Genomic DNA, 22,189 nt, shown 5'->3' with positions numbered 1-22,189 from the left:
TCCCTGAGCCTGACATATTCGCTTGGGCGGCCCTGGACGAATTCTTTAATCCCTGGCCTCGACCTTCACACCCCTCCAGACTCTCCCTGCGGGAATTTAGCTGTAACCTGGAGGAGGGGAAGAAAGGCATGGGAAAGCCCTCAAGGCCTTTGCTCATTCCGACTCTTGGCCTCATATGCCCCTCGCCCAGGCCTGTCACCAGGCCACTGTGTGCTCTGAACCGTGCGCCCTGCACTGTGTGTTAGAGACATCCAGGCTCTGCTCCTCCACCCTCCTCAAGGGCTAAGCGAAGGGTGATCACTCTCACCCTTCACTGCCGCAGTGAAAGGCAGAGCTGGCTGGCACAAAGAAGGTCTCCCCTGCCAATTCGTGACCTCCACATCCCTAAAACTGCCATAGGCCTCTTCTCTCCAGAATGGGAGATACCAGCATTTTTCAGGATTGAGGGCAAAATCACCCATGTATTTATTCTAAAAGTCATCATCTCTAACCTTTGATGATCAATGTCATGTCATAATCAATGTCATCATTGATAGGCAACCTCTATTTTGCCAGTGTGCTATGAGCTTTGCATGCATCCTCAGATTGAATCCTCACAATTCTATGGGGTAGATTGTTTCCCCTACTTTACAGATGAGATAGTTGAGGTCGAGAAACTTGTCTCACTTAGATGTAAAATGTGAATACAAAGATTGGGAGTCACTAGCTGAGCAGTCACTGATGAGTTTGGTACGAGGCTCACAGTCCAATGTGAGATCAAAAGCAGACACACAACATAAAAATGTGCTGTGTGCAAAGTCAAGGTTCTGCGGAGGGCAGGGGAAGTGGGACAACTCATTAGAGGAGTCACTGAAGCTTCACAGGAGGCAACTTTCAAGGAAGCAACCTTGAAAGAAGTAGATTTTGGGGGCTGGGTGGAGGGAGATTGTAGCAGAGGAAAGCTACAGAAGTCAAGAACAATTATACAGGCTTGAGAAGTGAGTCTGGGAACCAGACAGGAGCCCACGAGGAAGCATGGTGGGTGAAGCGGTGAGAGGTTGGTCACAAAGGCCCTGATTGACAGGATGAGGAGTTCGGATCCAGTCCTGTGCTGGATGGGAAGTCATCGAAGAGGTTTTTTTTTTTTTGAGATGGAGTCTCGCTCTGTCGCTAGGCTGGAGTGCAGTGGCACGATCTTGGCTCACTGCAACCTCTGCCTCCTGGGTTCACGCAATTCTCCTGCCTCAACCTCCAGAGTAGCTGGAACCACAGGCACGCACCACCACACCCAGCTAATTTTTGTATTTTTAGTAGAGATGGGGTTTCACCATCTTGGCCGGGATGGTCTCCATCTCTTGACCTCAGGTGGTCCATCCGCCTCAGCCTCTCAAAGTGCTGGGATTACAGGCGTGAGCCACTGCACCCGGCCCTATGGAAGAGTTTTAAAGCAGGGAAGCACCTGCTCAGGTTGCATTTTAGAGCCTCCAGGGCAGGAGGATGAGCAGGAGCTTGAGAGATATCCCAAGTGTTTTTACCCCTGGGACCCTGCATCCTCCACTATGACCTCCTATTACCGTGTGCTCCAGCTCTGAGGCTCCCAAACAGAACTGTTTTCCTCCGCACTCTGACCTCTGCAATTTGGGCACTTTCCCTATTCCTCCCTTCCCTCTCCTGTTCAGTCACAGAGGAGAATGGGTATGAGCCTGGGATTCAGAATCAGACAGAGCTAGATTTAAATCTTGGCTCTGCCACTTACTATTGTAACTGAGGCAAGAAACTTGAAGTCCATAGTCTCATTTATTAAATGGAGTGTGATTAATTGTCCCTCACTGTTGTTGACAGGGTGTAAATGAGCTGAGGTGTATAAAATCCTTAACACAATGCCTGGCATGTAGGAAGTCTCAGCATGGGGCCTTTACTTTTTGCCTTTTTAGGGACACGCAGGCATTCTACGGGAGGATGAGCAACACCGTGGTACAGCGGTTCCATTTATTCTAGGTAGGCTCCCAGAGGGTTGGGGTGGGGGTATGAAAGGACCAGGGCAGCAGCTAGAAGCAAGTATAGGGCTGGAATGAATTTGGCTTCCTCCTGGAGCACCACTTTTGGGGAGAATAAATCAGATTTTAACTGGCCCTGTGGGATCACATGGGGTCCCTAAGGGCCTCTTGATTGCATCATCTGTCCCTCTACTGTATCTGAAAATCTCTAATCCTCACCCTGCCTGAGGATCCCAGGCTTTATGTCTGCTCCCCCAGGCTGTGGCCCTCCATTCTGAAGGTGGACTAGAAGTAAGAAATTAAAATACACTGGGCTCAATGGCTCATGTCTATAATCCCAGCACTTTGGGAGGTCAAGGGGGGCAGAATGCTTGAGCCAAGGAGTTCAAGACCAGCCTGGGCAACACGGTGAAACCTCGTCTCTAAAAAGCATACAAAAACAGCCGGGCATGGTGGTGTGCACACCTGTAGTCTCAGCTACCTGGGGCGGATCATTTGTGCCTGAAGGTCAGGGCTGCAGGGAGCCATGATAGTGCCACTGCACTAGGGAAACACAAAGCTGCAGGTTAATTATGGGGCCTCATATTGGCCTTCAGTGAAAGGTCATTTAAAGGATTATTTTTATTTAAAAAAACAAACAGCAATTCTATCTACAAGAAGTGGAAGATTTGCCTGAAGTTAGGATACAGTTGTCATCTTGGTTTGCTGAGAGTCACTTTGGCCTAAGAACATGCACCCCTAGGGGCCTGTTCACTCTCCCCTATCATTAGGAGCACTTTGATGGGAACATGTGAAAGACTCTGTACTTGGGTCTGACCTTGAGCCTCAGGTGGGTCTGGCTCAGCTGAGGATGCCTGCCTGTTGGCTGAGGTGCAAACTCAGGGAGCAGACACATGGGACCGCCTGCAGTAGCTGAGGCCCAGACACGAAGTGGGACAGAAATGTCAAAAACCCAGACCTGCCTACCTCTGCCCCTGCTCCATCATAGCTGAGTATCCTACTGAGCTTTCAGAGGCTATTAGGCCAGATCCTGGGGTCTCCGACCGTAAGTGAAGAGTAAATGAAACGAGGGTGAGCCAGAGGCTGGACTTGAACATCATCCTCTAACATCTACCCGGTGGGAGAAGTGGGATGAGTGGAGTAATCCCAGCCCCAGAGCATTGAGAAATGATCCCAGAGATGGCAGTCTTGTCTCAAAATGATGCTCTTGGAAACAGCCATTGCAAGCACTTTTCCAGCTGAGAATCTGGGTCTAACCAACCCCCAAATTAGCCTTCCCTTTGTTGGCAGCGTCAAGCACGGCAGGGCAAAAGCTAAATGAGAAACTGAGATGGTAAGTTTGGAGCCAACTCGGAAACTTTTCAAGAAACATCTTTGTTGCTAATAACATGTCTGGGGGCTGGTTGGGATTCTAGGATTAGTGTTCAGGAGATAGAATTGGGTAACAACGGGGGAGGTGTGATCTTTTCCAAGTGCCATACCAGGTATTAAAATAAACAGGCTCTTGCCTCCTGGAGCTGGGGGTGGCAGGGAAAAAGAATCTGGGTCTAAGCAAAACCAGAAAAAGCATTAATGCATGAAGTGGGAGTAGAAAGCCCAAACCTGCGAGTCCTTAGCTGTTTTATGACCTCAGAAACAATGTACCTGAGATCTCAGTGTTTCCTAGTTGTCACTTTACAGGCAGAGAAAGACAGTGTAGTCTCAGGTGCAAGTCTGGGACCAGTGTGCTCTGAACATACTGGTATCCTAGGGGCTTAGCACGGTGGGATGTGGCTGAGAGCAGAGGTAGGAGAGAACCTATTACACAGAACCTCCAGCGGACGAAGGAGGAAGCTACAGTGTAGTTCTAAGGACACAGACAGGGAGTCAGAAGACGTGGCTTTGCCACATCTCATCTGTAAACTGGAGATGAAATTAAATTCATGAGATAGGTAAGGGAATAGGCAGGTACTGTACATATGGAAGTGCTTTAACCATTTTTCAACACCATGGAACATGAGTATTACTGTAGAAGAGGAAGTAGGCGAACAGGTGTGAGCCTCTCTCTCTGGCAGTGATTCTTGACCTTGACTGCACGTTAGAAAACATCTGCGAGTTTTAAAACATGCTGATTCCCCCAGGTCCCATCCCGGACTGACTGACCTGAACCATGTCTTTTTTGAAAGCTCTCCAGGTGACATTAATGTGCACCCAAGAGTTGAGAACCTCTCCTTCAGGACTTTCTTTGCCCAAATTGATGTCATTCTTAACTGGCAACCCCAGTTTGATCCCTCTCATCAAGTGTTTTTCCTATTACAGCTAACTGCAGCCTGGCAACATGGAGACAACCAGAAAGTTCCTAGCTGCCAAAAGGCTGTTTGCTCATGGGGTTTGGACATCCAAGTAATAAAGGCAGCTACGGTTGCTGAGCACCTCCTAAGTCCCAAATGCTGCAGAGTGCTTTATCTACACTCACTCTAGCGGTGAGAGAGGTTCAGGGACTCGTCCAGGGGCATCTTGGTGTTAGATCCCTCATTCCAGCCTCTTCCCCCCATTCCAGGCAGTGGGAGATCTCAGCAGCTGTCAGCTTATCAGAACCTAGGCTTGGTGGGGGCTCCTGTCTTGACAACATATGGGTCACATGCCCCCAACAACACAAATGCAGGCCTCTAGTCTTGGAACTCCCTGGGAAGCTTGTTTTAAAGCAGGATTAATTCCATTTGCTTGGGAATATGCAGGCCCTGAGGCCGGGTTTGAGAGACTTTGTAAGTTGAGAGATGATTGAGACATCCTGGGTAATAAACTGATGAGAAGCTCTGCTGCATTCCTCTTGCCCTGGGCCCTGCTGGCTGGATGCCAACTGACAAGTCAGAAAAAGGCCCTGTGGCTCCGGCTACTGCCCCTGGGACCATTTGCCTGGGGCCCCGGCAGGGGAACTGCCAGGAAAGACAGATTGACTCCTCTGAGCACTCCCTGCCTGCAAAGATGCCTGGAGTTGCAGTGGTGCTTCAGGACTTGGTCAAAAGGAGCCTCCAGGAGGTATATGATTCTCTCTCAAGTCCTTCTTAATTTCATGTGGCTGAATCCCTGGGAGGGCTGGGGCAGTCGGAAAAGTTTTAATAGAGTGCTTATGAATGTTCTGTCCCTCTCTGGCCTGCTGTGTTTTCTCCTAGAATGTCAGTTCTGGGAAAAAAAGTACATACCACAAACTTCATTTTGTGTAAATGTGAGTTTATTGACGAAGACACAAGGTCAAGCTTCCCCCAACCCCCACCCTCCCCCAAAACAGGACCCAACAAGAACAGAGGAATGAGAAGCATTCTTAGGACAACATTTCCCCTGCCCCCCCCCCCTCCCCATTTCTTTCCAGAGTCTCAAGCTTCACAACACAGACACACAGAGCAGGCTTGGGTGAGGACAGACACTCAGGGAATCTCTGACCAGCAAAAGAGTTCTGGGTGTTTGCTTCTCCTGCTCTTTGTATGATGCCAGCTGACATTACAAAGACACACTTAGGCAGAGGAGGGGGGATGCACGGCAACCTCCATCCCACTTCCCCAATTTGGCCAAGCTTGGAATGAGCCAAGAGGGAAGCCGTGGTGGAGGCAACAGGTTTTGCCTCTCAGGAGAGGTCCTTTTATGGGAAGTAGAATTCCTCCCTAACTCTGCTCAGGGGTGTGATGGGAGGCGGCTTCCCCAAAGAGTGAAGAGTTCACGGGTTGGCTCAGTCAGGTCAGCTGAGAATAGGAGCTGTTATCCATCACTGGTGGGGAGGCTGAGAGAAGCCTTGTTTCGGGGGTTGAGGGACATATTCTGGTAGGAAATTGTGTTGTCTGCTTGCCCTGACACACTTTTCCTTCTGGAATGATAGTTTGCTTTGAGATGAGAACACTATTTGCAGTGTGAACCTGCTGCACTACTTGTATCCACTGACTCCAGGAATGAGTCCCAAGAAGGGAACTTTACCAACCTGCTTTTCCACCCCACACATCACTGACCTACCCACCTCCCACATACAATCCTATGCTGTTTCCTACTGCCATGTGCTTCAGGGGTGGTGCGCAAGGGACATATTTCCTCCCTCCTTCCCCAAATATTTTTCTCTTGGAGATTCTCAAGGTTTAAGAAAGTGCTTTGTGGGGCCACTCCCCACAAGCTTTGCAACTGATATGAAGCAGGGTTATTTCAGACATGAAACAGGGGTGTGGGGTAGTTTTGCTCTTGTTTTCCACGATTCCTCCTCTGAGTCCAGTGAGTTAGGTCTCAGTCCAACATGACGCCTGTGGAGCCTGAAGTGCCCCTGATTTAAGCAGGGCATCTGAGAAGACCAGTCTTAGTCACGGACCCTGAATATTGGATGCCAGGCAATGCAACAAGTGCCCGTAGATCAAACAGTGTAACACTGCTAAACAGGTTGGTATTTTGGGCATGAAGCATTCTTTGAAAAATCCTATCCAATGTGTTACGGGGGGTAGGGGGAAGATTTCATATCCCCCAGTCTTTTCAGAGATGACAGGAACTGCCTGAACCTCTGGGATGATCTTAATATGCCCTGCAAACTAAGTATCATGAAGAAAGTGCAGATCAGAGAGCTGAAGGGATAAAGAGCATTTGCAACATCTCTAAGCTCACTTCATCTCTGCACCTATTCTGCTGGCCTCAAGAAGTGGGGCTCCGGGGGCATATGGGAAACACTGGCTATGCCTTCATTCTGGCATCTGGCTTTACCTTCGAGTAATTCAAAAGATATTCAGCTGCCACCTGATGCCAATATACAGGGCGTCAAAATCGATATGGAATATGTGAAGAGCCAAAAAGTAGGCACAGAAAAGGCAGGAGAAGGCATTAGGGGAAAACGACAAGAGACAGCCCTGTGGTGAAAACCACACTGACGGGGACTTAGGACACTCAGTCTCGGCTCTGCTACTACACAGCTGACAGGCCTTGGCGGTAACCTTTGTGCCTTTTATCTTTCTCCTTTGTAGAAAAAGAGGGTTGGATAAGTTATTACTCTGTTTCAACTCTAAAAGTAGAATTTTTAGATTTGAACTGGACCTGAGAAATACAGGAGAGGGGTGAGGGGACAGCATCTGGGTTCTTGTTCTCCATCTCTACTCAAATTCCTGAATTAGTGGGATTAGCGGGTTTGTTCAGGTGAAAGGAAAGGAGTAAGGTGTAACTTCTCTCAGCTTTGGTGCTGACAGGCTCTATAGTTTTTGCACACTGAAACATCATTCAAGAAGATCACCGTTCCCAACTGCAGAGCAATCAAATGAGATTATAATATGGAAAGGGGGAAGCATGAAGGCTTGGCCAAGGAAAAGGAGTTTGGAGGGGAAAAAAAAAAAAAAAAAGCAAACTGAAAATCCAAATGACCAGGGATAAGGCTACCACAGATAAGAGAACCCGTCAAAAGCTAGGGTAGGTAACTGCATCTCTGCCTCCAGGACTGTGTGGTTAATGACAGTCATTTCAATGTTTTCTACCGGTTGCACTACTCCCTTGATTTCTCATATGTACAAAAGTATAAAACAATAAAGTGCAGTGTTTCAGTGACACTTTTCCTTGCTTTAATATTTGTTGTCTTTTTCTGTTTTTTGAAATGAGCTCTCAATTACAAAACACCAAACTACACTCAAGAGGGTGTAGAAAAAGCCAGCCATTGGCACAGCATGGAGAAGCCCACAAGTAAGGACAGATAGCAGCAGCAGATGGCAAGAGGTGGGAGGTGACTGAAGCAGTGGTTACAAATGTTCACAGGAAGCTAAAACTATCCAACAGGTTGTGCCCTAATGTTAGCACAGGTTAGACTAGTTACTACCTTGCTGGGTGGCCTCAGTGTGTTCAGATTCTACACAGCAATACAATTTCTTCCAGTTAAGAGTTCTTGACTTGTACCGATCACAGCATGATTGAAGGGTACTGGACCAGTCTTGTTAGTTTTTCAAAATGCTGTCGTAGACCTGATAGATGTATTGAGAGACTTCAGGAGCTCTACACTTCAGTGACAGCTGTTAGGAGAAAAAGGAGATGGAAGATTAGCACAGAGGTTGGCATTAACTCTAAAGGTATCCAAGAACTCAGTTCAAGAAAACTTTTGACACAGTGGGAGAGAAACTTCTATCACTAGAGTAGCTGTTTAGCTACTGTTTAGTTTGTTTAAAGAGATTATGTTAATAAGTGCTGTGGGTTTTAGCATTTCAATTTAATCAGTATCTAGTTGTGCTGTGCTTCTACCTCCATTCCACGTGGGTCTATAAGATTAGGAAATAATCCACACTAAAAGCATCAAAGCCACTGACTGCAGAGGAACAGCTGCTCTAATGCTTTGCTAAGAGTTATAGGGATTATTATTAAATGGAAGGGCTAAAGCCCTTAACTTGTTGATGGTCCTTTCAGCTGCCTGCCTCAGTTTCTCAGTCTGACGAGAGGATGGCTGTATCTCAGTCCCAACTTCAGGAGGATGTATAATCAATCAAGTGAAATAAAACCATAAACTAGGTAGGTCCAAGGTATTAGTTCTTTCTGTATTATAATGAGGAGAGTATACACCCCTAAGAGGGAAGACAAGAACATGAAAAGATACTTACTTAGTGTAACCCAACCTCAATTCATGTCAACAGCTTAATCTTTTATTTTCTGCCTCTTTAGACAGGCAAATCAGATACCTCTGATACCCCTCTACCACCACCTCTTCTTTTAGTCTAATGAATACCAAATTAAACATCAATATTAAAAAGATCTTAATGGTGAATATTGAGAATTTCACTTTGTGAGTCAGTAAGGACAAAATTTAAACCCGGATTTAGAATCCTAATTGTATTAGATTAGGCAGAATATTATTAACAATAATATAAGCACGCAAAATGCACTCTAGAACCAGAAAATTTAATAGCTATATATTTTATATTGCTGACATCACTCCTCTTGTTAATTAGGGCAGGTCAACAAAAATTGTCTTGAATGATGTAGCACCATGAGATTTTAGACTATTTTACCTCTTTATTCTCTTATTAGAGACTAAGGACAATTTAACATAGTGCAAAAGGTGAGACCATCTTTGAATAAAAGGTCAAGAAGATTTTGGTCAACCATGAATTTCCTAAAAACTAACAACCTAAAAAGTTAAAGTAAAATTTAAAATGCAAAAAACCCCAAACCAAACAAAAGATTACATGGGAAGATATTCTACTGATTTACAGCTTTAATATTCAGTTTCCAAGGCATTCCCAAACTGCTGCTTGGTATTAGGAAGACAATTCTGATAAATGTAAAAAAAACGCAAACAACTAACTTAAGAATATAGCTGTTCCTTATATATAGAAAACAGCTCCCTATTTTGGTCCAAGTTGCATCTTTAGGCATTTCCCTGACATTCAAACTCCCTATTGAAACAGCTCTTTTTCTGAGACAGAGTTTTCCTCTGTCACCCAGGCTGGAGTGCAGTGGCGTGATCTCAGCACACTGCAACCTCCACCTCCCGGGTTCAAGCAATTCTCCTGCCTGAGCCTCACGAGTAGCTAGGATTACAGACGTGTGCCACCATACCCAGCTATTTTTTTTTTTTTTGTCTTTCTAGTAGAGACGGGGTTTTGCCATGTTGGCCAGGCTGGTCTTGAACTCTTGACCTCAGGTGATCCACCCACCTCGGCCTCCCAAAATGCTGGGATTACAGGCATGAGCCACTGCACCTGGCCTAAAGCAATTCTTGTACCTCCTTCTCTACAGCCTTCTCTACTGCCAGTGTTGTGGAAAATTCTAGTGGGAGAATATGTGGATTCAGAAACGGAAGAGAAGAGGAATCTAAAAAGAGAAACAACAGCTTAAGAGAGTTAACTCCCAGACTAAAGAGAGGTAGTCCCCAAATACTCCCCCAAAATACTATCTTGTATTTTTCCACATCTTTGTAACAATACTTGAAGTTCTTCCAGCTGGAGGTTCATTTTTATGTTTACAACCAGTAAGGAAATGTTGCCTTCCTCAACAACGGCTCAAACTGCCAAGGCTGGCATTGGTGGGGAGTCATGGACTGACCAGACCCTAGGCCCTGGGCATTACAGCTGGTCTTTGGAGGATGGGGAAGAAACTTTCCCTGTCTCTGGACTCTTAATATCCACACCTCCCTGCCCTCCCCACCTCCATCCCAGCCTCTGACAAAGTGTCAAGTTTATTACATATAGCTAGGACTCTGGGTCTCATTTTGTATGGCTCCTAGGGAGAAAGAGGCCTTCCTTGGGGCTTAACTTTCCAACTGCTAATTCCTTATGTGACATGTCTTTAACATCAGCCACTCAGGAATCCAGTCCAAACAAGACACACCAAGGGCAGAAAAGTCACCCTGTCCTGCTTAATTAAAGTTAAGGGGCTATGCATCCACTTTTGGCATATGGTGTGGAACATACACTGCTTCACGTGGGACAAGTTATCTTTCAGGTGAGGCTTACCTACTTACAGAGATACAGCCTCATCCTTATAGGATAAACCTATCTTCTTAATAAAATACAATAAAAACTGGGGTTTGGGGAGAAGTGTTTTATTAACCCCTCTTAGGAGACTAAGGGACCATCAGTCTGTCATGCATTAGTGCTGGCTCAACCCAATTTCTTTCTTTCTTAATATCTAGCTCAGATCAGATTAATAGTGTAATGGGAACTTACGGTGATGAAGGGAATGGATCAGAATGACTTTAGAGTCTGGGGTGCCACTTAGGGGAACAAATTAGACCTATTTGTCAAGTGCTATGATGGGAGATTTAGATGGTATTGTGGGCAGAGAGAACCTAGTCACCAGATAGGATGAAGACTAGGAAAGGGGGCAAGGAAGTATAAACAAATTCACCATTTAAAAATATGGGGCAGGGGGGTGGGCCGGGTGCAGTGGCTCACGCCTGCAATCCCACCACTTTGGGAGGCCGAGATGGGAGGATCGCTCGAGGCCAGGAGTTCGAGATAGCCTGCATAACATAGCGAGACCCCATCTCTATAAAAAATATATAAAAATGTATGGGACAAAGGAAGGTGGATGTGGCTAAACCACGAGGACAGAATCTATTTTTTTTTTAACTTTTATTTGCATTTATTCCATGCTGAATTTATTCCCAGGTTATAAATTTTTGTTTTCTTCAGTTTCTTCTGGGATATCTTTTTCTTTCCTGCAACCCTCTCTTCCGGTTTAGGAACAATTTCCTCTTTTTCAGTAAGGATCATTTCAATATGTGGCAGGGGAGTTTATGTATGGGTTAATGTGACCTGAGCTCTGTAAGTACAGCAACATATCCTGGGGCTTTGTTCACCTGGACATGCTCAATGGCCACAGAATCTGCATCTAAACCCTTAAGGTCAGCATTACTCTTTGCCTTTTTAAGCATGTACAGCACAAATTTAGCACTCTTTTTGGGCCACCTGTCATCCTGTGCCCAGCCCCTCTGTTTGGCTTAGGCACACCTACCAACTCCACTATAATAATATGGAATGACACACATTGCTTCTATAAAGTGACATCTTTCAAGTACTTGGTGGCTGTTTGGATACGCATACCTTTGATGGCCTGGGCACTTCCACGGGTGTTCTTAAAGTAAACATGAAGATTTGAGTCTCTTGCTGTGTATGATTTTGGGGGTTTTCTAGGCCAATTGAACAGAGATCATCTCAGGCCACTTACAGGAAGAGCTCACTGTATTTCTTTAAAAACATATGTTTTTTTTTTTTGAGACGGAGTCTTGCTCTGTCGCCCAGGCTGGAGTGCAGTGGCACAATCTCGGCTCACTGCAAGCTCCGCCTCCCGGGTTCACGCCATTCTCCTGCCTCAGCCTCTCCGAGTAGCTGGGACTACAGGCGCCCGCCACCACGCCCGGCTAATTTTTTTTGTATTTTTAGTAGAGACGGGGTTTCACTGTGGTCTCGATCTCCTGACCTCGTGATCCGCCCGCCTCGGCCTCCCAAAGTGCTGGGATTACAAGCGTGAGCCACCGCGCCCGGCCCTAAAAACATATGTTTTAATAAAGATAGGGTCCCACTATGCTGACCAGGCTGGTCTTGAACTCCTGTCCTCAAGCGATCCTCCCATTACAGCCTTCCAAAGTGCTGGCATTACAGGCATGAGCCACCACACCGGGGCATTGTATAATTTCTCACAACTGCATATGAATTTACAATTACTTCAAAACTTTTGTTTAAATATAAAGGAGAAAATATTCTTCAAAGGATGAATGGAGAAACTGTGGTACATGGACACAGTGAACTATTATTTGGCCATAAAAAAGAACAAGCTATGGATACATGTAACAACTTGGAAGAATGTTATGAGTATTATGTGTGCAAAAAACAGTCTTAAGCCGTTACATGCTACATGTGTAATTTATACAACATTCTAAAAACGACACAATTATAGTAATGCAGAAAGGCTGCCGGGGTTAGGGCTGGGGTGAGAGTCTGACCATAAAGGGAGAGCAAGAAGGAGTTTTTTTTTTTTGTGGTGACAGAACAAGTCTGTGTCTGGACTCTAGCAGCAGTTATCAAACTGATACATGTAATAAGAGTTCATAGTACTATCCACTACCAATCCCCCACCCCCCAAAATAATGTAAAAACTGGTGAAATTAGAATAATGTCTATAGTTTAGTTTATTATATTGTACTAATACCTATTTCCTAGTTTTGAAAATGTAGTATGGGTGTGTAAGATGTTATTATTAATGGGGAAAACTGGGTAAAAGAGATGTAGAAACTCTACTGTTCCATTTAAAAAATTTGTTAAGTCTTTATTTCAAAATAAAACATTTTTTAAAATTTTAACAAACTATGTTTAGGACAGTGATACTACAAAGCTCTTCTCAAAATCAAGAATATTGTGTAAAAACAGTGTCAAGAAACACCTGAATTCTAAACAAAATTCACCTACCAACAAATTACATGATCTTGAACTAGTCACTAATCATTCTTAGCCATGGTTTACTTATCTGCAACCTGGAAGTAATCATGCTTCTTTAACCTAGCTGAGATGGAAGATTATATACAATAAAATAATGGACAGTAAGCAAAAGGAAAAAAAGGAAAAAAAAAAAAAACCACACACACCCATATATAAACTTTTGGCAAATTTCTAGAGAGTAAATGGAGTTATTCTCCCCCCAACTCTTTTTTTCTTCCAATTGAGACAAGGTCTCACTATGTTACCCAGGCTGGTCTTGAACTCATGGGCTCAAGTGATCCTCCTGCCTCAGCCTCTCCAGTAGCTGGGATTACAGGCATGTGCTATCTTGGTTTTATAGTAAAACTTGTCCCTCCAGAAACAGCACAGAGGGGTTTTCCTTTCTAGGGAAACTCAAGATAAATGACAGTGTATGTTACTCTCCAAAAAAGATGAGACTGGTTGGGGGTTGGGGAGAGGAGCATACATTTTATGAGGGAAGCCTGAAGTTTTTCAGCTCATAAGTGCTTGGGCAAAAGTCTAACTAGATAGGCCTCAGGAGCGAGCATACACACACACACACACTGCTACTCCAACTTACTACAAGGATGGGAACTAGTGGGAAAAACACCAAGAATTTTCAGTTCCGGATGGTACTATTCCCTTGATATATGCTAGTGAAAACAGACTTAGCTGTCAAAATTAAGGAACGGGTCACAGAGTTTTCTCAGCTCAATGACTAAAAGGCTCCCTTAAGCTACTGACTATTCAGCTTCCTCAGAATTAAACAGATCCCCATAAAACCCTCAAACATAACAGAGGAATAAGATATTTCTCCCATCCTAAGGGTTTTTCCTTTACTTTTCAAAATGCAGATGACATCCTACTGGGAAACTGCATTTTAAAAACAGCAAACAAATGCCTAGTGCTTGGGTATCAATCTTTGCTGTTTAACAAAGCAACTGCTTCTGCCTTATTATTGCCAGAATTTTTACTTTAGTTCAGTGTGACACTGAAGGAAGTTTCCCAAACTAAAGTCCCCTTATACGCTTCCAAAAGTGTGTTCCATTTTGCCTTACCTTTAATAACAAGCATTTCAGGTCATACAATGCTGCTGAAAAAAGTTCATGTGCTGATGACTCTGATAGCCTTAGGTCATGAACTCCAACAGCAAGAAAGGTCTTCTGGGCATTAGCTATATAAACAATCCCCTTGGCAGCTTGTTATAGTACCACATGCACAGATACACTAGATATGTATTAATTGATATTGAGGATGAAGTTGCCAAGTTTTGTGAGCAACTCTGTATACACCAGGGGGGAGGGATGGATTTGAGGCACTTGCCAGAGGTACCATGCCTGTTGGATGGGGCGGACACTGCAGAGAGGAGTGGAGGCAAATGGAAGCTTCTTCATTGACTACTTATTTTGTATATCTCGGGTTTGAAGCACCTCCTCCAGGTCTTTCTAGGGTGCTAAGTAAACATGAAAGGGCTCTCACCTCCCTCCTCTCATCCATCTCACCCATTCTGAGAAAGGTCTTACCGTGTAATTGGGGTTTCCTGGCTGGATACGTAGTTCGGCCAAAATCCAAATGCCATTAGTGAGCTTCAGGGATTGGTACAGCATGTCCTGCCCTTCCACATTCCTCTTGGCAATAGTATAAACATTGTTGTTTTGCAACTTACTGGAAACAGTGTCTAGAAATACAGATTCAAAATCCAACACCTTCAGTTAAAATCTCAAACAAATGTACACTCTCTTCTCACATCCTTATGAGCCATGTGTGTTCAGTTCCCTGACAAGTACTGTCACATGGACATGTGTACATTTCAGAAGCCATTCTCCCACACAATAGCAAAAAGTGAAGAACAGGTTCATGACTTGTCTGCCTACCAGATTCCAGGACTGAAAACAGAATAAGGTACACCTATGGATTAGTGCAAGTTACCTTTGGAGATTATGAAATTGGTGGGCCTAAGGAGTTGGCAATCTCAAATTAGGTGCTAGACAGGTAAAGAAGACTCTGAAGAGAACAAAGACAGAAATGAGTGTGTGGGTATGCCATAGTGACTGTCATGTTGGTATTTGTTTCTGGATGCTCGTTCCAGATCAATGGGGACACACAGACTGATGACCACATCCATAGTGCTACTTCCCAAGTCATTACTACTTCATTGTGAGCCACTTGGGCCTCAACTGCCAGGATCGGGAAGGGCCCAGAGCTGCAGAAGTCAACTGCAAATCAAATTTATTAACCTAGACGTTTAAGATTTTTTTTTTTTTCAAAGCAGGCAAAAATGATTTCTTAAGGCTTTAGGGAATACTATGCCTTGAAAATAATAACGAAACAAACTGTCTCAACCACAGCTTTTGAGAAAGGCTGAAGCTGTGCAAGGTGATTGCTGCTAGATCCTAAGATCCCAGCTGCTGCTGCTGGTCATGACAGAAGTTTTCATAGTCACCAACTCAGGGTAAGAATGGGTTGGTGTTTTGGCTCTTCCTCATGACTACAGTTTCAAAAAGGACATAACGTTCCAGAATTAAAGGTTATTTCTCTCTTTATGAGATGTTGCTGTATCAGAGAAAGAGAAACTTTAAGAATAGAGATGACAAACACTGCTTCTTTGTTGACTGTTTATTATATGCATTTCTGAAGAGAGCATTCAAATTACTCATGCCTACTTCAAGAATTAAATTCTCCCCACATAAAAATCTGTCATATTCTAGCTCTCTGGGAAAAGGTTGCCATGATGGATGGTCTTTCTACCCTTCTAAATGGTAAGCTCTCTGAACAAAAGGACCTGGAGTTTTTCATCACTGTGTTTCCCACGTTATCTGCGATACAACAGGTACATTTCATCAGTATCTGCTCTGATAGGTGTTGGAGATGCCAATATTTACATAATACCATAGACATAGATGTGAACTACTTTTGCAGGTAGCTCTCACCCTGATGTCTTTCTCGCACATTCAAACCACTGACAGCTCAGGAGAGGAGGCACTAAGACTCCTTTCATGAGACATTTTTACCACACTTAGTTATTATTTAGCTTTTCCCCTTTTATTTCCAAGGTTTTCACTAACACCAAGCAGAGTAGTTAAGAAATGGCTCTATTTGAGGAATCAAAAAATGTATCTCAGAGTACTTATATGCAATATTGCTGGAAGAAGGGGCCTCAATATGCCCTTTTAATCACCTTGTGGGGGATGAGGCAGTTCTGGCTGCCACCCTGGTTCCCATAATGAAGGGCTCTGCAGCTTTGACTGGGTTGCTAGGCAACATCATCAGCTAGGGTTTGGCTAATGCCTTTTGACACGATTGTCTTGAACAAGGGGCTTGCTTTAAGTTGTAAAAATCATTCCTAACTTTCCAGGCCCTTGCCCATTTCCCAGGAAACCCAAAAACACACAAAGTAGGAGCCTTTGTTGAACAGCCACCTTGTTGCATAGGCACAAATACATTCTAGCGTATATATGTTGCAAGGGCCAGATTCCTACAGAAATAATCATGAAATATTCTCAATTATTTCACCACCTATGTAAGAGATGACACGCTAAGAAACTCTCTCTGTCTCTCTCTCTCTTATTCTCACTCTTCTAGAATTAGAAAACATGCCAAACAGCCAGGAAGAATAAGCAAGTTGAATGGATGTAACTTTAATACATTTGGAAGCATTCTGGCCAGCAACCTGACTCTGTTCCTAATGAATGATTGTACTGTGATTTTTATCAGAAGACTAGAGAGAGGGTTCCATAACATTAGTATGTGTGATTCGATTTTTATACATTTTAGATATTAGGCTTGAGTTTAAGATTTACGGATTGCAGAATGATCAGATTCTGCTAAATGTATGATGAATGGCAAGGGAAGCCAGATATAAGGAGGCTTCCTGGTCAGACTGGGATAGAATTCTTGACAAGATATCATAGTTTTTAATTTTTTAAAACACATTTGACCTTCTGGGAAACATGATGGAATCTTATAGTTGTGAGACTTTGATAATGAGAATGTAATGCAATATTGTTTCACTGTGTGCTGATGATATCATCTGAGGCATAAGACACTGAGATTTATCCCAAAGCATAGAATAAAAAAAGATGGTCAAATATAGCTACCCTTCCTTCAAGATATGATTTCTTTTCTTTTTCCTTCCTTGCTTTCTCTCTCTCTCAACAGGGTCTTTCTTTGTTGCCCAGACTGGAGTGCAGTGGCGTGATCATGGCTCACTGCAGTCTCGACCTCCCAGGCTCACATTAGCCTCCTGCCTCAGGCTCCCAAAGTGTGGGATTACAGGTGTGAGCCACTGAGCCCAGCCAAGACAAGATTTCTTATGGTTCATCTGTATCCTTCCACAAATTTGGCATTTTGATCTGGGGCCTGAACTCTTAGAAGGTGCCGATGTGATCTTCCTTCCTTTATCTTTCTACTTTAGCTAAGGTCACACATCCTCTGACAGCAACAAGGGAGAAGGAGGTACTCATATTAGAGAGTGGGAATGGGGGAATTTACATCTGAGGCCCTGCTGTGGTATTTATTAGCAAGTTCAAAACCACTATGACTGCTGAAAAGAATGCTTTTTACCATTTAAGCAACCAAATTACAGTTAGGTGCTAGCTGGAAGAGTGTTTCCATTTTTGAAATATTCCATAGGAAGGGGAGAGCCACAACAAAACAATGAAACAGAATTGACCCTTACCTAGCCCCCATGCTGGAACAAATATTTGTCTCTCATTACAGTACCTAACTAATGAAAATAGATACATTAAGTCTCTAAGCTTTTCTTAATATTATAAACACTTAATTTAAAAAACAGGTTTGTAGAACTGCTCGTCACAAAGATTCCTTTCCAGATACGGCTGGAGATGCAACTACTTCTTGTGCACTTAAGACAGTAGTCCCAGATACCTATTAACCCCAAATGCAGCTGTAATGGTAAGATGTAAAACAGATTCATACAGATCTCCCAACATCCACAGAAATGATCGGTGCTAGAAAGGAGAGACTTCTGTTAGCAGCTTTCTGATCTAACATTTTCTAGTACTTACACAATTAGCGGCATCATAAGCACTCCCACCATACACTTTTCTCTTAAGATCTGATTAATTATTAAGACTTGGGAAGAGGGTCTCTTTCTTTATTCTCTAGAAAGACATGAAAGAGCAAAGTAAAGCTCAGTGCTAAGTTGGTAAGTCCTTTAAGCCTGTGACTTCCTGTAGCCCTCAGAGTGTTAGTTCCATCTGTCAAATGTCTATGCTAGCACAGAAAAGCTATTTAAAGCGTTGATGCTATTGTGATTAGGGCAGATCAGCTGGAAAGGATGGTATTTTTAGCTCTCAGCTAGACCCAGGGTGTTGAATCAGAAGGCACTAAAGCCGAAAACGTTCATGTTAATAGAGCCCTTGAGACTGGAAGGAAATCTAAAGGCCAGGGCACTCCAGACCTGGGGGTGGACTCAAAGGAAGAGCTGGAAAGGATTAGTTGCAGGAAGTCGTCTTGCAAGACTAGCAGTGATTTAATGTGGGAAAATGATGGCCTTGGACTCCTGGAGAAAATGAAATGGCTGTTTTCCCCTAAGTTTCATGTGTGGCATGGCCACAGAGCAGTGTATCACTGGAATCTGATTCATTGGTATTTGGAGCACCTACAGCATGGAGCAACTGGCGTGAGGCCATGACAGAATTGATCAAAACTGAATTTGCTCTGAGAAACGACATCAAAGGGCACAGCCCCACTAGGAGTAATGCCAGACACTTCCCCTTTGATAAGATCACAAAAACATGCCGAGGTGCAATAGGAGTTCAAAACTCCAGTCTAAAAGCAGGAGGATTTTTTCTTTCTGTTATTTTGACAGACCAAAGTCCTCAGTCACCCAAATTTCTATTTTCTTTTTTGAACAACCATGTCCCTTTCATACTGAACATGTCTGAAACAAAACCTGCTTTCCAATCACTCTGGTCTATCTCTGCTCTCTCTCGGAGAGTGTTTTCCAGATCATGTTCAAGGAATACTGGTGGTCCACATGATGTTACTAATAAGTATTTTGTGATTTTAAATTCCAAGGCCAAATAAGTTCAGTTAACACTGAGTTAAATAGGTTTCTTCAATATAGCACTTCTCAGAACTTTTAGTCTGCTAACATGCAACGGCAATTTCTAGATGAAGCCTAGCATATGCTGTATTTTTCAACTGTCATGGGTAACAAAACGCTTTTTTTCTTTTTCTTTTTTTTGAGACAGAGGCTCGCTCTGTCACCCAGGCTGGAGTGCAGTGGTGCGATCTTGGCTCACTGCAAGCTCCTCCTCCTGGATCCAAGCCGATTCTCCTGCCTCAGCCTCCCAAGTAGCTGGGACCACAGGTGCCCACCACCACGCCTGGCTAATTTTTTGTATTTTTAGTAGAGACGGAGTTTCACCATGTTAGCCAGTATGGTCTTGATCTCCTGACCTCGTGATCTGCCCACCTCGGCCTCCCAAAGTGCTGGGATTACAGGCGTGAGCCACCGTGCCCGGCCCAAAACCCTTTTGCTTAAGGGAAAAGTGTTCTGAGGAACATACTATTTGAAATGTTGCCATTGAACCAACTCCCACAAAGGTGAATATAACCAGGGGCCTGGTCTCTTCCTAGCTGGGTACAGAGGTGGCTCCTCTAACAGGATCCACCAGTGAGCCTCAAAGTGAGGGACAGATGACACTGTCATCTTCTTCAAATATGACACACAATGAAACAAATCAATTATTGAATTAATTGAAACAATTAATTATTATGATGGAAATTACAGAAGACCATGCTTCAAACACCTCTCCAAGAGCTCCAGAGACGTGAAACAATTATCAGAGGCAAACATCTGCCTGAAGTTTCTATATGCAAAGATGCCTGTCTGAATGTCTTTTATTCTGAGGGTTCCAGGAGGGCTTCAGTCTCCTGAATGCCTCAGAGAGGGCCTATAGGAGCATCACATTCAAAAGAGGTATCACAGGAAGAAGCTGATCACTATGATGTTGGATTTCAAAAGCCCTATAAGATTCATCTGAACACAGAAGACGAATATTACATAGAGCCATAAAAAACTAAAATTAAAAACAAAAAGCTGGGCTGGGTGCAGTGGCTCATGCCTGTAATCCCAGCACTTTGGGAGGCCGAGGCAGGCGGATCACGAGGTCAGGAGATCAAGACCATCCTGGCTAACAGGGTGAAACCCCGTCTCCACTAAAAAAATACAAAAAAAATAGCCGGGTGTGGTGGCGGGCGCCTGTAGTTCCAGCTACTCCGGAGGCTGAGGCAGAAGAATGGCGTGAACCCAGGAGGCAGAGCTTGCAGTGAGCCGAGATCGCACCACTGCACTCCAGCCTGGGCAACAGAGCGAGACTCCATCTTGGGCCGGGGAGCTGGCGGGGTGGGGGAAGCTGGAATGAGAGGGCATTATTTTGTGTTTTTTTTTTTTTTTTTGCTTTCTGTACTGCCGTGTTGCCTCCTTTCCCCAGTGCTATGCTCCAGCTGCAATGGGAGGATGGCAATGTGCTGGAAATCCCTTATGAGAACCACCAATGTATGCAGGAGTAAATGAGGGGTAAATGAGGAAAGAGGAGGTACCGACCAAGCACCAAGGCTCACTTTCATTCAAACTCACAAAGCCTAGTACTAACTTCAAAAGAGAGAGAAAGAAAGAGCTCTAAAGAGAAAGAGCAACGGTGAAACAAAGGCAGGACTCTAAATAACTTAGGGCTCCTTTCATTACTGAGAAATCCTTCAGAGAAACACAGCCCAAGGGACTAATAGCTGCTACTGTTTCTCTTCTTGGGATACCCCTTTCATGTTCCTTTACAGTGATAAAGTTAACTACGAAAGAGTACGGAGCTCTTTAACAGTGATTAAAGAGGTTAGTATCATCATATGAAAGCTGGCACAGGGCAGTGCAGTAAAAGTTTACCAACTAGGCTTTTTTTTCTTGTATAGAGACGGGGTCTCACTATGTTGTCCAGGCTGGTCTTGAACTGGACTCAAGAGATCCTTCCATCTTGGCCTCCCAAAGTGCTGGGATTACTGGTATGAGCCACCATGCTTGGCCCAACGAGGCTTTCACTAATGATGATACATTATTTAATTATAAACACACGGTTCTAAGTACAGAATCTAAGAAAGAAAGTCAACCTTCCTCCAATACCAAAAATTGATATAAAAGAAGAAAATGGTCCTTTCAATTACTAAGGGAGTGCATGTTCTCAAGTGCCACTTCAGTTTTTGATTATTAGGATGTTTAAGTAACAGAACTAACACATCTTTAGTGAAGAACTGGATAGATGGGTCAATTCTAGCTTGTTTCTTAAATGTTAGCTTGTAAGTAATCTAGTACCTACATCAAAACATACCATGTTTTTAAACAGAGGTTTGCAAAGTAATGTATCTACCATATATACCCACTAGAAACATAGTAGATATGGGGGAGGATAAAAGGGTAGGCAAAAGAAAGATTAAAATTTCAAATATCTAATTTGATTTACTAAGATGAAACTGAAATTTAGAGTATATTACTCACCAGCATTTAAATGACATTCCTTAATCTGAAACTGAAGTTCATTTTCATTGGGAATGTCCTTCCATGTTGCAAGGAAGACCTGGCGCTCTGTATGGGAAAGCAGAGGGGAAGGATGGATGTGCATAAGCTGTCAGTATTGTGATTTTTGATGCCTTGCATCATTTTTCCTTTGGCATGCTGGCTCTTGCAATACAGCTAGCAGCAGGCTGGGACTGGAGCCAATGCTGAGCTCTGCGAAAGTGCTATACTTCAGATCAATTAATTCGTCATCAGTAACACTAGGATAATTGGAAAAGAGTCTATATCTAGGGTTTCATTTTGGTTCCCTTGTTTTCCTATTTTGGTGACTTATGACCTTTCTGAGCCTTAATTTCTTTATCTATAATTACATCTGTCCTGCCTACTCCAAGAGCTATTGTGAGAATCAAATCAATTAAGTGCCAACATAGTTTAATATGCACCAATATAAGCCAGTTTTATTAGATTGTGATTCATAAATAAGGGAAGAGAGAAATGTCAATAGGCACATCGGGAGTTCTGATGGTTTATTACAAATTACTGAATTCTTAGCTTGAGGCAGTATGAACTTAGTACAGAGTAAAGTGCTAAATTTACATGTATTATCTCATGAAATAATTATAAAAAGTATTTACACTGCAAATTTGGAAACAGAAGTTCCAAAAAGTTTATCACCTTGACCAGTCACACAGCAAATAAACAGCAGAGCTGAGATTCAAATCCATATTTACCTGGTCCCCAAACCTCTTACTCTGTATCCTGGGGTGACTGGA

At 43.6% G+C, this 22,189-nt stretch overlaps 1 protein-coding gene across 6 annotated transcripts in view; it reads right to left on the bottom strand.

Annotated features, from left to right (window-relative positions):
• Positions 1 to 7,502: 7,502 nt before the first annotated feature.
• AP2B1 (adaptor related protein complex 2 subunit beta 1) overlaps positions 7,503 to 22,189 on the bottom strand; it is a 146,025-nt gene continuing 131,338 nt past the window's right edge. For all 6 annotated transcript variants that reach the window (XM_032162987.3, XM_032761062.2, XM_032162986.2 and 3 more), the window contains 3 exons: positions 21,399 to 21,485; positions 14,407 to 14,561; positions 7,503 to 7,966 (listed from right to left, as the gene is read on the bottom strand). In XM_032162987.3, coding sequence (XP_032018878.1) covers positions 7,892 to 7,966; positions 14,407 to 14,561; positions 21,399 to 21,485 — 317 coding nt within the window. In that variant the 3' untranslated portion in view covers positions 7,503 to 7,891. The remainder of the gene's footprint in view (positions 7,967 to 14,406; positions 14,562 to 21,398; positions 21,486 to 22,189) is intronic.

This window comes from Hylobates moloch, unplaced genomic scaffold, assembly GCF_009828535.3.
Source record: "Hylobates moloch isolate HMO894 unplaced genomic scaffold, HMol_V3 SCAFFOLD_10, whole genome shotgun sequence".
Classification (NCBI taxonomy): domain Eukaryota; kingdom Metazoa; phylum Chordata; class Mammalia; order Primates; family Hylobatidae; genus Hylobates; species Hylobates moloch.
The sequence above is the reverse complement of the archived record's forward strand: the minus strand, read 5'-3'. Positions and strand labels throughout refer to the sequence as shown.